This window comes from Ranitomeya imitator, chromosome 1 (genome assembly GCF_032444005.1).
Source record: "Ranitomeya imitator isolate aRanImi1 chromosome 1, aRanImi1.pri, whole genome shotgun sequence".
Lineage (NCBI taxonomy): Eukaryota > Metazoa > Chordata > Amphibia > Anura > Dendrobatidae > Ranitomeya > Ranitomeya imitator.
The window spans coordinates 604,252,956-604,267,048 of record NC_091282.1 but is presented as its reverse complement, the minus strand read 5'-3'; the positions used below and the strand labels follow the sequence as shown (position 1 = coordinate 604,267,048).

Sequence of the window (14,093 nt, the reverse complement as noted above, 5' to 3'; positions counted from 1 at the left end):
GTCCAGCTTGTCACTATGTCTTATTCAGGCTAGCTGGAAGCTCTGGGAAAGCAGATTTGCCCCTCCACACCGTGAGTCGGTGTGGAGTTCATTTTTGTAAACTCTGCGTGGATTTTGTAGTTTTTAATACTGACCGCACAGTATCCTTTGCTCTCTGTCTATCTAGTTTAGTTTTTGCCTCCCTTTTCTGAAATCTAATTTCATTTCTGTGTTCGTCATTTCCCTCTCCTTTCACAGTCAATATTTGTGGGGGGCTATCTTTCCTTTTGGGGGTTTCTCTGAGGCAAGATAGCTTTCTATTTCCTTCTTTAGGGGTAGCTATATCTGAGGCTGTGCCGAGGTGTCTAGGGAGTGTCAGGAACATCCCACGGCTATTTCTAGTTGTGTTGTTAGGATTAGGGACTGCGGTCAGTAGAAATACCACCTTCTCAGAGCTCGTTCCATGTTGCGTTTTAGCCACCAGGTCATTTCAGTGTGGCCTCTTAACCACCAGGTCATAACAGTGGACATTCTCCCACCCGCTCTATGAATGTCCACATAAAAACCAGCCTATAATATAACTTTAATTTAACCTTCACATCATGTAGTATGCTGGAGGAAACTACTCTGGTTTCACATCACTGACGCCATTGTGAACAGTGACACATATCTCCCCTCCATCACTTCACCAGTGACTCTGTCTCAATATCTATAGCTGTACACAGGAGCAGAGATATACCAGAACACACATGGATGTACAGTATATACAGCTATAGCAGTACACAGGAGCATATATACAAGCATATACGGGTATATATCACTACAGCAGTGCACGTATATAAACGAAAATAGGTGTATATAGATGTCACGCACAGTGTAGGACAGACTAAGTGCAACACAAAAGGATAAGTGAAGGGAAACCAAACACTAGGGAAGGGGGGAGTGGAGACCCCTAGACCGATCTAACCTCACCTTGTGTCACGGCACAGGCGCAGGACGGCGTACTGGGACCCGCACCTGTCCCTGACTCTATAAAGGGGCCCTGAATTGCCCTTATCTCAGGGGTACCTATAATGGTTAGGAGGCCTGAGCCACCAGCGTATCCCTGTCTCCTGTGTAGACCCTATCAGTGGCCCCCTCTCCCCCCCAGGAAAGAGGACTGCACAAAAATAGCAAAACGACAAATAGACAGGGAATACAGACAAAGTAACTTAAATAGAAAACACCCTGAAAACTCACACAACCACAGAGGAAACACTGAGTAGGAAAAAAGGGGGGAAAAACAAGGAGAGAAAACAGGTTTAACATGCAACCAAATAAGCAGACAACAATCTAAGTAGATAAACCTCCAAGCTCCAACACTACGCTCCTTCATACTCCAAGCCAGGCAGCTGAACTGATCGCTGACAACAGTTGTAGTCAAAGCTAGGTCTATATAGAGGATGAGATTACAAAATCCAATTCAGCTGAGACCAAGCTCTCAGCAACAAGGTTAACTCCTGCACTGCTGGCACAAGGCAGCCAGGTTAGAATTCAGGAGAAGAGCTTCTGTTCACTGTGTGTGAACGAGGCCCAGAACGCTGCGGTTCTCTGAAGCCTTAGTCACGGTAGCCCCGTGACAGTATCCCCCCTTCTATGAGGGACCTCCGGAACCTCAGGGCCAGGTTTCTCAGGATGGGCTGTATGAAATGCCCGAACCAACCTAACCGGATGGACATCGGCAGCAGGTACCCACGTCCTCTCCTCAGGACCGTACCCTCTCCAGTGTACCAGATACTGTAGAGACCGACGAACTAAACGAGAATCCAAGACCCTGGCTATCTGGAACTCGAGATTTCCATCAACAAGGACCGGAGATGGAGGTGAAGGTGATGGATTGGATGACGCCACAAACTTCTTGAGTAAGGAGCGATGGAAAACATTATGGATCTTAAATGACTGAGGCAATGCCAGCTGAAAAGCAACAGAATTCACGACGGCCACAATCCTATAAGGGCCAATAAACCTAGGGCCCAATTTCCACGAGGGAACTCTCAGCTTAATATTTTTTGAGGACAACCAAACCCAATCACCCACACACAGGTCCGTACCTTACACATGTCTCCGATCAGCCGCATTCTTATACCTGGAACCCATCCTCTTCAATTTATCAAGAACCCCTTGCCATACAGACGTGATGGATGAAGAAAACCTCTCCTCTTCAGGAACATCTGAGGAATCCCTGCTATTACATGAACTAAATTGAGGATGAAAACCATATGCCCCGAAAAACGGGGACTTACCAGTAGACTCATGAGTACAGTTGCTTACTGCAAATTCTGCTAACGGTAAGTACTTAACCCAGTCCTCCTGATTCTCTGAAATGAAACACCTGAGATAAGTTTCAAGATTTTGATTTACACGTTCTGTCTGACCATTGGATTGAGGATGAAAAACTCAAGAAAACGTCAAATGAGTCCCCAGCCGGCTGCAGAAACCCCTCCAAAACTTAGAAATAAACTGCACCCCCCGGTCTGAGACGATATCTGAAGGAATACCACGCAGTCTCACAACCTCCTTGATAAAGACCTGTGCCAGAGTCTTAGCATTTGGTAACGCGGGAAGCGCAATGAAATGAGACATCTTGCTAAATCTGTCAACTACAACTAAAATAACTGTATTACCCTCCGAAACCGGTAAGTCAGTGATGAAATCTATTGACAAATGAGTCCAAGGTCTATTGGGAATCTCCAGAGGTTGGAGAGACCCAGACGGACAAGAACAAGAGGTCTTGGAACATGCACATACACTGCAGGCAGCGATATATTCCTGTACATCTTCTTTTACCCCAGACCACCAAAAACGCCGAGAGAGAAGGTCCGTGGTAACCTTACATCCAGGGTGTCCGGCCAAAACCGAGTCATGATGTTCATTTATGACCCTGAGATGGAGATTAGCAGGAACAAAAAGTTTACCTAAAGGACAGGCTGCTGGGGCGTACCCCTGTTCCTCTACCATCTCTCTCTCAAGATCAGAATTAATTGCGGCGACTACTACACCCTTCTGCAGTATAGGACCTGGCTCACAATTATCCCCACACCCCGGGAAACAACGGGACAACGCGTCAGCCTTGACATTCTTGCTTCCTGGCCTGTACGTAATGTAGAAATTGAACCTGGCGAAGAACAGAGACCACCTTGCCTGCCTAGGTGTAAGACACTTCGCAGATTCTAAATACAACAGATTTTTGTGATCTGTGATCACCATGACAGGGTGAAGTGCTCCCTCCAAAAAATGGCGCCATTCTTCAAATGTTTATTTAATTGCTAACAGCTCCCTGTTACCAATATCATAATTCTTCTCCGTAGGAGATAATTTTTTCGAGAAAAATGCACACGGATGCCACTTACTCGGAGAAATCCCCTGTGACAATACAGCTCCCACCCCTACCTCAGAGGCATCCACCTCTACCACAAATGGCTGAGTGATGTCAGGCTGTATTAATATGGGTGCAGTGGAAAAACACTTTTTCAAAGTTTCAAAAGCCTGGCAGGCCGCACTGGGCCAGGCAGAGAAGTCCGTGCCTCTTTTGGTCATGTCTGTTAATGGTTTGGCTACCACAGAAAAGTCTTTAATAAATTTGCGATAGAAGTTTGCAAAACCCAAAAACCTCAGTAAAGCCTTAAGGTCCTCAGGACGATCTCACTCCAAAACTGCCCTGACCTTGGCTGGATCCATACGAAATCCTGTGGAGGACAAAAACTAACCCAAAAATGGAATCTCTTTGACTGCGAAAATGCATTTCTCAAGTTTGGCAAATAATTTATTGTCCCTGAGTACCTGAAGCACCTGTCTAACATGAGCCCGATGAGACTCAAGGTCAGGAGAATAAATTAAGATGTTATCGAGATATACCACCACAAACCTACCAATCAGGTGACTAAGTATATCGTTGACGAAATGTTGAAACACGGCAGGGGCATTGTATAACCCAAAAGGCATATCCAAGTTCTCGTAATGTCGCTCTGGAGTATTGAATGCCGTCTTCCATTCATCCCCCTCCCTCATGCGAATGAGATTATATGCCCCCCTGAGATCCAATTTGGAGAACCACTTACTGTAGCCCCCACAATTTGATTAAAGAGATCCGGAATAAGAGGGAGCGGAAAAGGATCCCGGACTGTAATTTGATTTAATTCACGGAAATCTAGGCATGGGCGTAAACCCCCATCTTTCTTCTTTACAAAGAAGAACCCAGCTGCAATGGGAGATGACGAGGGTCTGATATGTCCCTTGGCCAAACTCTCCGTGATATAATCCTTCATGGCTTGTCTCTCAGGAGCAGAGATATTGTATAGCTTACTCTTAGGTAGCTTAGCTCCTGGAACGAGAGTTATGGCACAATCATAAGGGCGGCGTGGAGGTAGCTCCTGACTTCCCTCCTCAGAGAAAACATCCTCAAAATCTGAGATAAAGTCTGGCAGAACCTGAGGAGCCACCCCGGCCACCCAGGTGCCCAGACAATGTTCCTGGCAAAACTCACTCCATTTACAAACCTCTCGAGTCTGCCAGTCTAGCACCGGATTGTGTAGCGTGAGCCAAGGTAAACCGAGAACTATTGGCGATGGTAATCCCCCCAACACAAAACAATCTATTGACTCGGAGTGCAATGCCCCTATCTGCAGGATCACCCCTTGGACAATCTGGGTGAAAGTCCCCTGGCTCAAAGGTGCAGAGTCAATCACAATTATGGGTATGGGTCTAGACAACTCCTGAGTTTTAAGCCCCTGGGTCTGAACGAACCCAGCATCGATTAAATTAAACCCTGCCCCAAAGTCTAAAGGTACCGTCACACTTAGCGACGCTGCAGCGATACCGACAACGATCCGGATCGCTGCAGCGTCGCTGTTTGGTCGCTGGAGAGCTGTCACACAGACCGCTCTCCAGCGACCAACGATGCCGGTAACCAGGGTAAACATCGGGTAACTAAGCGCAGGGCCGCGCTTAGTAACCCGATGTTTACCCTGGTTACCATCCTAAAAGTAAAAAAAAACAAACACTACATACTTACCTACCGCTGTCTGTCCTCCAGCGCTGTGCTCTGCACTCCTGCTCTGGCTGTGAGCACAGCGGCCGGAAAGCAGAGCGGTGACGTCACCGCTCTGCTTTCCGGCTGACCGACGCTCACACAGACAGTACAGGAGGAGAGCAGAGCACAGCGCCGGGGACAGACAGCGGTAGGTAAGTATGTAGTGTTTGTTTTTTTTACTTTTAGGATGGTAACCAGGGTAAACATCGGGTTACTAAGCGCGGCCCTGCGCTTAGTTACCCGATGTTTACCCTGGTTACCAGCGAAGGCATCGCTGAATCGGTGTCACACACGCCGATTCAGCGATGTCTGCGGGGAGTCCAGCGACCAAATAAAGTTCTGGACTTTCTTCCCCGACCTGCAACGGGATCCATATTGGACCGAGAAAAACCTTTAGGTCAGTCATACTGTCACGCCGTAAACGGCGATAAAGGGGCAGGATGGCGTACTGGGACCCGCACCTGTCCCTGACTCTATAAAGGGGCCCTGACTTGCCCTTATCTCAGGGATACCTATAATGGTTAGGAGGCTTGAGCCGCCAGCGTATCCCTGTCTCCTGTGTAGACCCTTATCAGTGGCCCCCTCTCCCCCCCAGGAAAGAGGACTGCACAAAAATAGCAAAAATTCAAATAGACAGGGAATACAGACAAAGTACTTAAATAGAAAAGACCCTGAAAACTCACACAACCAGAGAGGAAACACTGAGTAGGAAAAAAGGGGGGAAAAACAAGGAGAGAAAACAGGTTTAACATGCAACCAAATAAGCAGACAGCAATCTAAGTAGATAAACCTCCAAGCTCCAACACTACGCTCCTTCACACTCCAAGGCAGGCAGCTGAACTGATCACTGACAACAGTTGTAGTCAAAGCTAGGTCTATCTAGATGAGATTACAAAATCCAATTCAGCTGAGAGACCAAGCTCTCAGCAACAAGGTTAACTCCTGCACTGCTGGCACAAGGCAGCCAGGTCAGAATTCAGGAGAAGAGCTTCTGTTCACTGTGTGAATGAGGCCCAGAGCGCTGCGGTTCTCTGAAGCCTCTTAGTTGCGGTAGCCCCGTGACCGCCTGTCTGTCCTATCGTCCCTATATAGGTTCCGCATCTATCACCGAGCAGGATACCTAATCCCTGCCTGATCCTGGCAATAAGCCCTGCACCAGGGGGGACAGGATGAGCGCTAGTCAATCCTCACTAAAGCTAAAGACAACTGGGATAAACAAACGAAACAATGGAACACCGCTTGAGAAGACTTAGGCTGGGTTCACACTGCGCTAGTGTGACCCGTTTAACGGACTACGTTACACCGCGGCATAACGCAGTGTAGCGCAGTCTGTTAACGCCGCCATTACTTTCAATGGCGGACGCATCGCTAGCGCATGCCCACAATGGGCGAGCGCCAGCGATGTGCCATCATTGAGTGACGGACCCGAGACGCTGGCTGCAGTGTTTCCGGGTCCGTCACTGCTAGCGCAGATGGAGCTAGCAGATGCTCCATCTGCGCTAGCGCAGTGCCAAAGTCGGCACTTGCATTAGTGCAGTCCGTTTAACGGATGTGTTGAACGGACTGCACAACGCAAGTGTGAACCTAGCCTAAGAGAGAAACACCTACGTCCTCCAAACTCCAAAAAGGATGAAAGCTGACAGCTACTGCTCCAAGCCTCAACAGGGAAATGCAAATAGAAAATAACACCAGAAACTCCTAACAGAAAGTTGGGCGTTATAAACACCCAGATCCAGGTGACATCATTAAACACCATTAAGGCCAGGGGAGGTGGCCACTAGTCTGCAAGGCCAACCGCTGAGACCTTCTGCAGCCAGATGCAGTGCAACTGTCTGCAGCCTCTGACACATCCGTGACAATAGATCACTGCAGGGATATAAAAAATGCCTCTGTTCTTGTTGCTCCGATCAGCCAGCTCCTGGAGGATGCACATCCATACGTGATGACACAAGGTGGCTTCCAATGTCAGCCATCAGTCTCCCAAGCATGGAGTAGATCCCGGGTTGGACGAGGGCATCACTACAGCAGCAGAACCAATATCTGCTACACTGTGCCAGAGCCCTAACTAAGGACCTGCCATGGCTACTGGTGTGCAGGGCCCGACGTCCAGTAGAGGAACCTGGGATCACAGCCTTGCACTGTGCTGCTGGATGGGCATTTACCCCCTGACTATTTGTCATGCACAGTGTAGGAAAGTCTAAGTTCAACACAAAGGGATGAGGGGAAGGGGGGAGTGGAGACTCCTAGGCAGATCTAAAGTCACCCTGTCTGCCCTAAACATCCCTATATAGGTTCTGCACCTATCACCGACCAGGAACCTAATCCTTGTCTGACCCCGGCAATAAGCCCTGCTTAGGGAAGCACAGGATAAGCACTAGTCAATACCCACTACCACTAAAGACAGCTGGGATAGACAAACAAGGGGAACACTTATCTTGAGTAGACTGAGAGATGTAACACAGACAACTTCCAGCAGTACCAAAGAGGAAGATAGCCGACTGCTATAGCTCCAAGCCTCAACACGGGAAAAAGGAAATATCACAGTCACCTACCAGCAGCAGACAGGAAGTCTATAAACACCCAGTCCAGGTGTGTCAATTAGAGCCGGATTAAGGATGCCACTGGGTCAAAGAGTCGGAAGGGTTAAGAAGGTGTCTGCAAGGCCAAATGCAAAGACCTTCTGCAGCTAGATGCAGTGCGACTGTCTGCAGCTTCTGTCATACCCGTGACACTACTGCTTGTACCAGGATGCCACGGTAAACCCTTACATTGGCGCAGGAAAATGCTCAGCCTAGTGTAGCCATTGTGTGGACCAGTCCTGGGAGAAGAGGTCACTGATGCTAGTGCCCCAGACCTGAGCTTATTGGGAGATTATGTATTGGTGCATCTGATCGAGTACTGCCACATTCTGTCCTGGTCCAAGTCTGGGATTTGAACCCAAGACCTTATCCCCCGTGTCTCTGCGAGCATGAACAAACATTGTCAGGAGCAGGGCCGATGTCACCTGAGCAAGCGAGGCCCTGAGAAAGCAAGGAGGCCCACTCGCCATCGGCGACCCTGCACGCCATGGGGCCCGTGAGTCAATTGGCCCAGTCATGTTTTAAATGGTTTGAAATACTCACCTCTCCCTGTTCCTCTGCAGCTCCGTTCTCTTCCGCGCTTTCTGATTCTGTGACGGCTCATGACAGAGCGCGATAACATCACTACAGCGCGCCCTCTGCGCAGAGCAGTACAGAGAGCCAGAAGATGCTGAGGAGACCGGAGCTGCAGCCAGCAAGGAATAAGGAGAGATGAGTATTTGATTATTTATTTTTTATGCATTGTGCATTATATGAGGCACATTATTCAGTATGGAGCATTATATAGGGCTCATTATTTTGTATGGAAGATTATATGGGGTCCATTATACTGTATGGAGCAATATATGGGGCCCATTATTCAGTACATAGCAGTATATGGGGTCCATGATTCTGTATGGAGCATTATATGGGGTACATCATTCTGTATGGAGCATTCTATGAGGTCCATTATTCTGTATGGAGCACTGTGTGGTGCCCATAATACTGTATGGATGACTATGTGGTGCCAATAATACTGTATGGAGGACTATGTGGTGCCCATAATACTGTATGGAAGACTATGGCGTGCCCATAATACTGTATGAAGGAGTGTGTGGTACCCATAATACTGTAGGGAGCAATATATGGGGCTCATTATTCTGTATGGATCACTATATGGGACACATTATTCTCTTTGGAGCACTATATGGGGCTCATTATTCTGTTTGGAGCACTATATGGAGCTCATTATTCTGTATGGAGCATAATATAGTATGGAGGACTATGTGGTGCCCATAATACGGTATGGAGGACTATGTGGGGCTCATTATTCTGTATGGAGCACTATATGGAGCTCATTATTCTGTATGGAGCACTATGTGGTGCCCATAATACTGTAGGGAGGACTATGTGGTGCCCATTATACTGTATGGAGGATTATGTGGTGCCCATAATACTGTGTATGGAGCACTATGTGATGCCCATAATACTGTATGGAGCACTATGAGGTGCCCATAATACTCTATGGGGCACTATATGGGGCTCAGTATTCTATAAGGAGCGCTATGTGGTGCCCATAATACTGTGGGGAGGACTATGTGGTGCCCATAATACTGTATGGAGGACTATGTGGTGCCCATAATACTGTATGGAGGAATATGTGGTGCCCATAATACTGTATGGAGCACTATGCGGTGCCCATAATACTGTATGGAGCACTATGCGGTGCCCATAATACTGTATGCTGGGCTCTGTGGTGCCCATAATACTGTATGGAGGACTATTCTGTCTGGTTTCTGAGCTATTGTAGAGTTTACAATAGATATCACTCATGTAATGTAAGAAGTGAAATCTTTGGCATTGTACTATACCTATATTTCTTTGCCATATCTGTGCATCATAAATTGTGGTATGTGTTTAAGGAGCCCACTGAGACTCTTTTGCCCAGGGCCTACGAAAACCTGGAGCTGGCCCTGGTCAGGAAGAAAGACACTATCCTCTACAAGTACAGATGTGGGAGCACACTCATCAGTGAGCATGGCTGTTCCTTTCACTCTACATTTACAGACTGCCACATCCTCCACCATCTGCAAACTGTCAGATTTCCCGTGAGCAGTGGTTCCTTGACACTCACCATCTCCGTCGGTGTCGTTGTCACAGGCGTCCCCCTCTCCGTTGGCATCAGTGTCCTTTTGGTCGTTGTTGGGCACATTGGGACAGTTGTCACAGGCATCTCCATACGAGTCGGTGTCAGAGTTCTGCTGGTCTTTGTTAGGGACGAGTCTGCAGTTATCCTGGAAGATGAGAGTGGACTGAGAAGAGACCCCCAATGGGAGGCACAGTGACCCCCCCACATCTGGACCCCTGGTTACCTCCACGTTCTTAATCCCATCGCCATCGGCGTCCTCATCGCACTGATCCCCGATCCCGTCATTATCTGCATCCTCTTGCCCAGAGTTTGGGGTAAGCCTGCAGTTATCCTGTGAGGAAGGAGGAGGAACATGGTAATGTAGCAGGGGTCAGACAGAGTGTGGAGGCAGGAAGTGACCCCCGGAGACTACACGGTGGAGGTCCCTCAGACAGGGCGGGGAGACAGGGCAAAAAGGGACCCCCAGAGGCTACACAGTTGGGCCCAGATGGAGCGCAAGAGACTACCCCCAAGAGACTACACAGTGGGGCCCAGAAAAAGCAATAAGACAGGGTAGGAAAGGACCCCAGGAGCCTACACAGCGGTCCCCCCAGACGGAGCAGAGACACAGGGCAGTGGTGCCCCCAAGACAGAGCGGGGAGACAGAGCAGCAAGGACTAGACAACGGGGCCAAAACTGAGTGGAGGAAAAAGGTAGGAAGGGACCACTTGAGACTAGACAGCCAGGCCCAGAGTGCTAATACAGGGCATTAAGGGACCACCGTACAGTACACAGCGGGGCCCAGGCAGAGCGGGGCCCTGGTAGAGTGGGACACAGGGCAGGAAGGGACCACCGGAGACTACACAGTGAGGCCCAGACATAGTGGGGAGACAGGGCAGGAAAGGACCAATAGAGACTACACAGCAGGGCCCAGACAGAGTGGGGAGACAGGTCAGGAAGGGACCATCGGACACTACAAAGCAAGGCCCAAACAGAGTGGGAACAAAGCGCAGTAAAGGACCACAAGACACTAGAAAGTGAGGCCCTGACAGAGTGGGACCAAAGGGCAGGAAGGGACCACTGGACACTACATAACAAGGCCCAGGCGGAGTTGGAATACAGGGCAGGAAGGAATCAATGGATGCTACACAGCGAGGCCCAGACAGAGTGGGAATACAGGGCAGGAAGGGACCAGTGTGGCCCAGACATAGTGGGGACACAGGGCAGGAAGGGGCCTCTGGAGACTAGATGAGGCCCATACACAGTGGGGAGACAGAACAGGAAGAGACCACCAGACACTACACAGCGTGGCCCAGAGTGGGGACACAGGGCAGAAAGGGACCACCAGACACTACACAGCAGGCCGGGAAGACAGGGCACGAAGGGACCATTGGACCCTACACAGCGGGGCCCAGACAGAGTGGGGACACAGGGCAGGAACGGACCACACCAGACACTACACAGCAAAGCCCAGCCAGAGTTGGGATACAGGGCAGGAAGGGACCATCGGACACTGCAGAGCGAGACCCAGCCGGAGTTGGGATAAAGGGCAGGAAGGAACCAATGGACACTACACAGCGGGCCCAGATGGAGTTGGGACACAGGGCAAGAAGGGACACGCAGAGTCTACACAGCGGAGCCCCGCCTCCACTCTCTGTACCTGGCGGCAGTGTTTGTTGTTGTCGATACACGGCATGGGCTCGTCTGGGTAGCCATCTATGTCCGTGTCGCGGCCACACGTATATCCGTTCCCAGCCCATCCAACATTGCACTGTGGGGAAAGAAGAGAACAGGTGCATAAGATGTAGAAGTGGGTGGTAGAATCAAGTTAGGGGGCTGCAGATGTGACCCGCGGCTCTTACTGCACAGGTTACATCCCCGTTCCTCTCGAACACACAGTGCGCGTTAACGTGGCAGGGATTGAACGCTGGCCCCGCACACGATTTCTTGGGTGCACATCCCAAAGACTGGTTCCCGACAAAGCCTGGCTTACAAGGGCCACACTTGTAAGAGCCCTGGAAAAGAAGGGCCCAGGATGAGTGTGATGGCGGTCAACTGGAAGGGGGAGCAGACGCAGAGACTTACCACTGTATTAGTACAGATGGAGTTTGCGGCGCAGCCGCCATTATTCCCATCATTACACTCATCAATGTCTGTGCAAACCTAGAATAAGACACGAGACACAGAAGAGATGTGAAGAGCAGAAAAGATAAGCGATGCAGAGATGAGAGATGTGAAGATGAGAGGCGCGGAGAAGATGAGAGGCGCGGAGATGAGAGGCGCGGAGAAGATGAGAGGCGCGGAGAAGATGACAGGCCCAGAAAAGATGAGAGGAGCGGATAAGATGAGAGGAGCGGGGAAGAGATGAGAAGAGCGGATAAGATGAGAGGAGTGGTGAAGAGATGAGAGGAGTGGAGAAGAGATGAGAGGATAAGATGAGAGCAGCGGAGAAGATGAGAGGAGTGAAGAAGATGAGAGGAGCAGAAAACATGATAGGAGCGGCGAAGATGAGAGAAGAGAAGATTAGAGGAGAAGGATAAAAGAGGAGTCCAGCACACCAAAGCCCCGCAAACCGCATATCAGAGTTCTGCACCACAAGCCTCACACTCCAGCTTCCCCCATGCCATGCACACATATTTTGGGCTCACTTGTTTGCTAGCCTTAGCATAGTCGACGCCCACTCCAGAAACAGAGTTGCCCCTGTAACCACGAGGACAGGCCTCACAGCGGAAGCCCGGAGAAGCATTGATGCATTTGGAGCCGGTAAAACAAGGATTGGCGTGAGAGCACTGTGGGCGAAAGAGGAGCATCAGGGTACAAATCCCCCCCAAACCCCCACCTACAACCCTCACCCAAGACACACCTCATCAATGTCTGCACAGTGTGTGCCATTACCAATGGACCCCGGGGGGCAGGGGCCACAGCGATATCCAGGGTACTCATACGTCTCCATACAATCCACACCCTGGAAACACGGGTTGGGGTTACAGCGGGAGCGGTGCTCATGAAACCCTGAGGGGAAAAAAGTGAATGTGACGCGGTAGGGGTATTCGTGACTAGAAAGCAAGGTGGGGGGAAACAGACCCCGACAAGAGAGCGAGAAGTGTGGGGGATCCATGACAAGAGAGAGAGGCGGGGAAGATCGACTAAGAATCGACCGTGACCAAACAGCGAGGTGAAGATCAACCATGATGAGAGAGTGAGGTGTGAGAGGGACCGAGTGTGACGGGACAGAGGCGGGGGCAACTGACCGTGACGAGATAATGAGGTGGAAGAGAAGTATCGACTGTGATGAAAGAGCGAGGTGGGGAAGGAGACCGACCATGACAAGAGAGCGAGGAGGGGACCAACAATGATGAGAGAGCGAGCAGGGAGTGGGGACTGACCATGACGAGAGTGAGGCTGGGGAGGGGACCGACCATGACGAGAAAGCGAGTAGGGGAAGATAGAGTATGACAAGAGAGAAAAGAGGGGAGTGTGGAGACACGAGGGTCAGTGGGTGCTCTTGTCCACCTGCCTTTAGAAAGACCGCATGAAACAGGGCTCATCACACTGAACGCTGGTACTCCTTCCCCATGGGTATTATACTACTCCGACAACACAGTATAGCAAGAATTTATTGAACCACCAACAGACAATAAAACATAGAACAGTTCCAGCAAATACACAAGATGGTGCAAATTACAGAGCCTCAGAGCTGTCTGCGTGTTAAACATTCCTTTGTATGGACCAGAGAAGCCAAGACTGCATCTTGTATTTCATACACAGAAAGGCTGCCGTCACACTAGCAGTATTTGGTCAGATTTTACATCAGTATTTGGAAGCCAAAACCAGGAGTGGAACAATTAGAGGAAAAGTATAATACAAACATATGCACAACTTCAGTATTTGGAAGCCAAAACCAGGAGTGGGTGATAAATACAGATGTAAAATACTGACCAAATACTGATAGTGTGACGGCAGCCAAAATCCATACAAAATCCTTCATCGGTGGTACCATACGCCTGAATTTTTACATAAAACTGACCCATCTATTCCTTCCCTTTGCTGGCATTGCGTCCTGTTAAGAGGTTCTATTTTTCACATTTTTTGGGACTGTCCACTGACTAAACCATTCTGGGTGATACTTCAACTCCTCGCTAAGGCTGGTTTCACACTTGCGTAGGGCAGAGCTGCGGAGGGCTGCGTAGTTCCTCTGTTAAGCCCTGCCCACTGCCGCACCTCTTCCATTCAGCTCTGCCTACGTCGGCATGCGTCCTGCGTACCTATCTTTAACATTGGGTACGCAGGCCATGCGAATGTATGCGGATGCCTCCGCATGCGTCATTTTGGCGCTGCGCCGACCGCAACAAAATGCAAC

General features: G+C 49.7%; 1 protein-coding gene across 2 annotated transcripts in view; it reads right to left on the bottom strand.

Annotated features, from left to right (window-relative positions):
• THBS3 (thrombospondin 3) overlaps positions 1-14,093 on the bottom strand; it is a 127,190-nt gene that overhangs the window by 80,870 nt on the left and 32,227 nt on the right. For both annotated transcript variants that reach the window (XM_069768862.1, XM_069768873.1), the window contains 7 exons: positions 12,597-12,745; positions 12,382-12,522; positions 11,819-11,896; positions 11,596-11,748; positions 11,394-11,504; positions 9,978-10,085; positions 9,740-9,899 (listed from right to left, as the gene is read on the bottom strand). In XM_069768862.1, the coding sequence (XP_069624963.1) occupies positions 9,740-9,899; positions 9,978-10,085; positions 11,394-11,504; positions 11,596-11,748; positions 11,819-11,896; positions 12,382-12,522; positions 12,597-12,745 (900 nt within the window). The remainder of the gene's footprint in view (positions 1-9,739; positions 9,900-9,977; positions 10,086-11,393; positions 11,505-11,595; positions 11,749-11,818; positions 11,897-12,381; positions 12,523-12,596; positions 12,746-14,093) is intronic.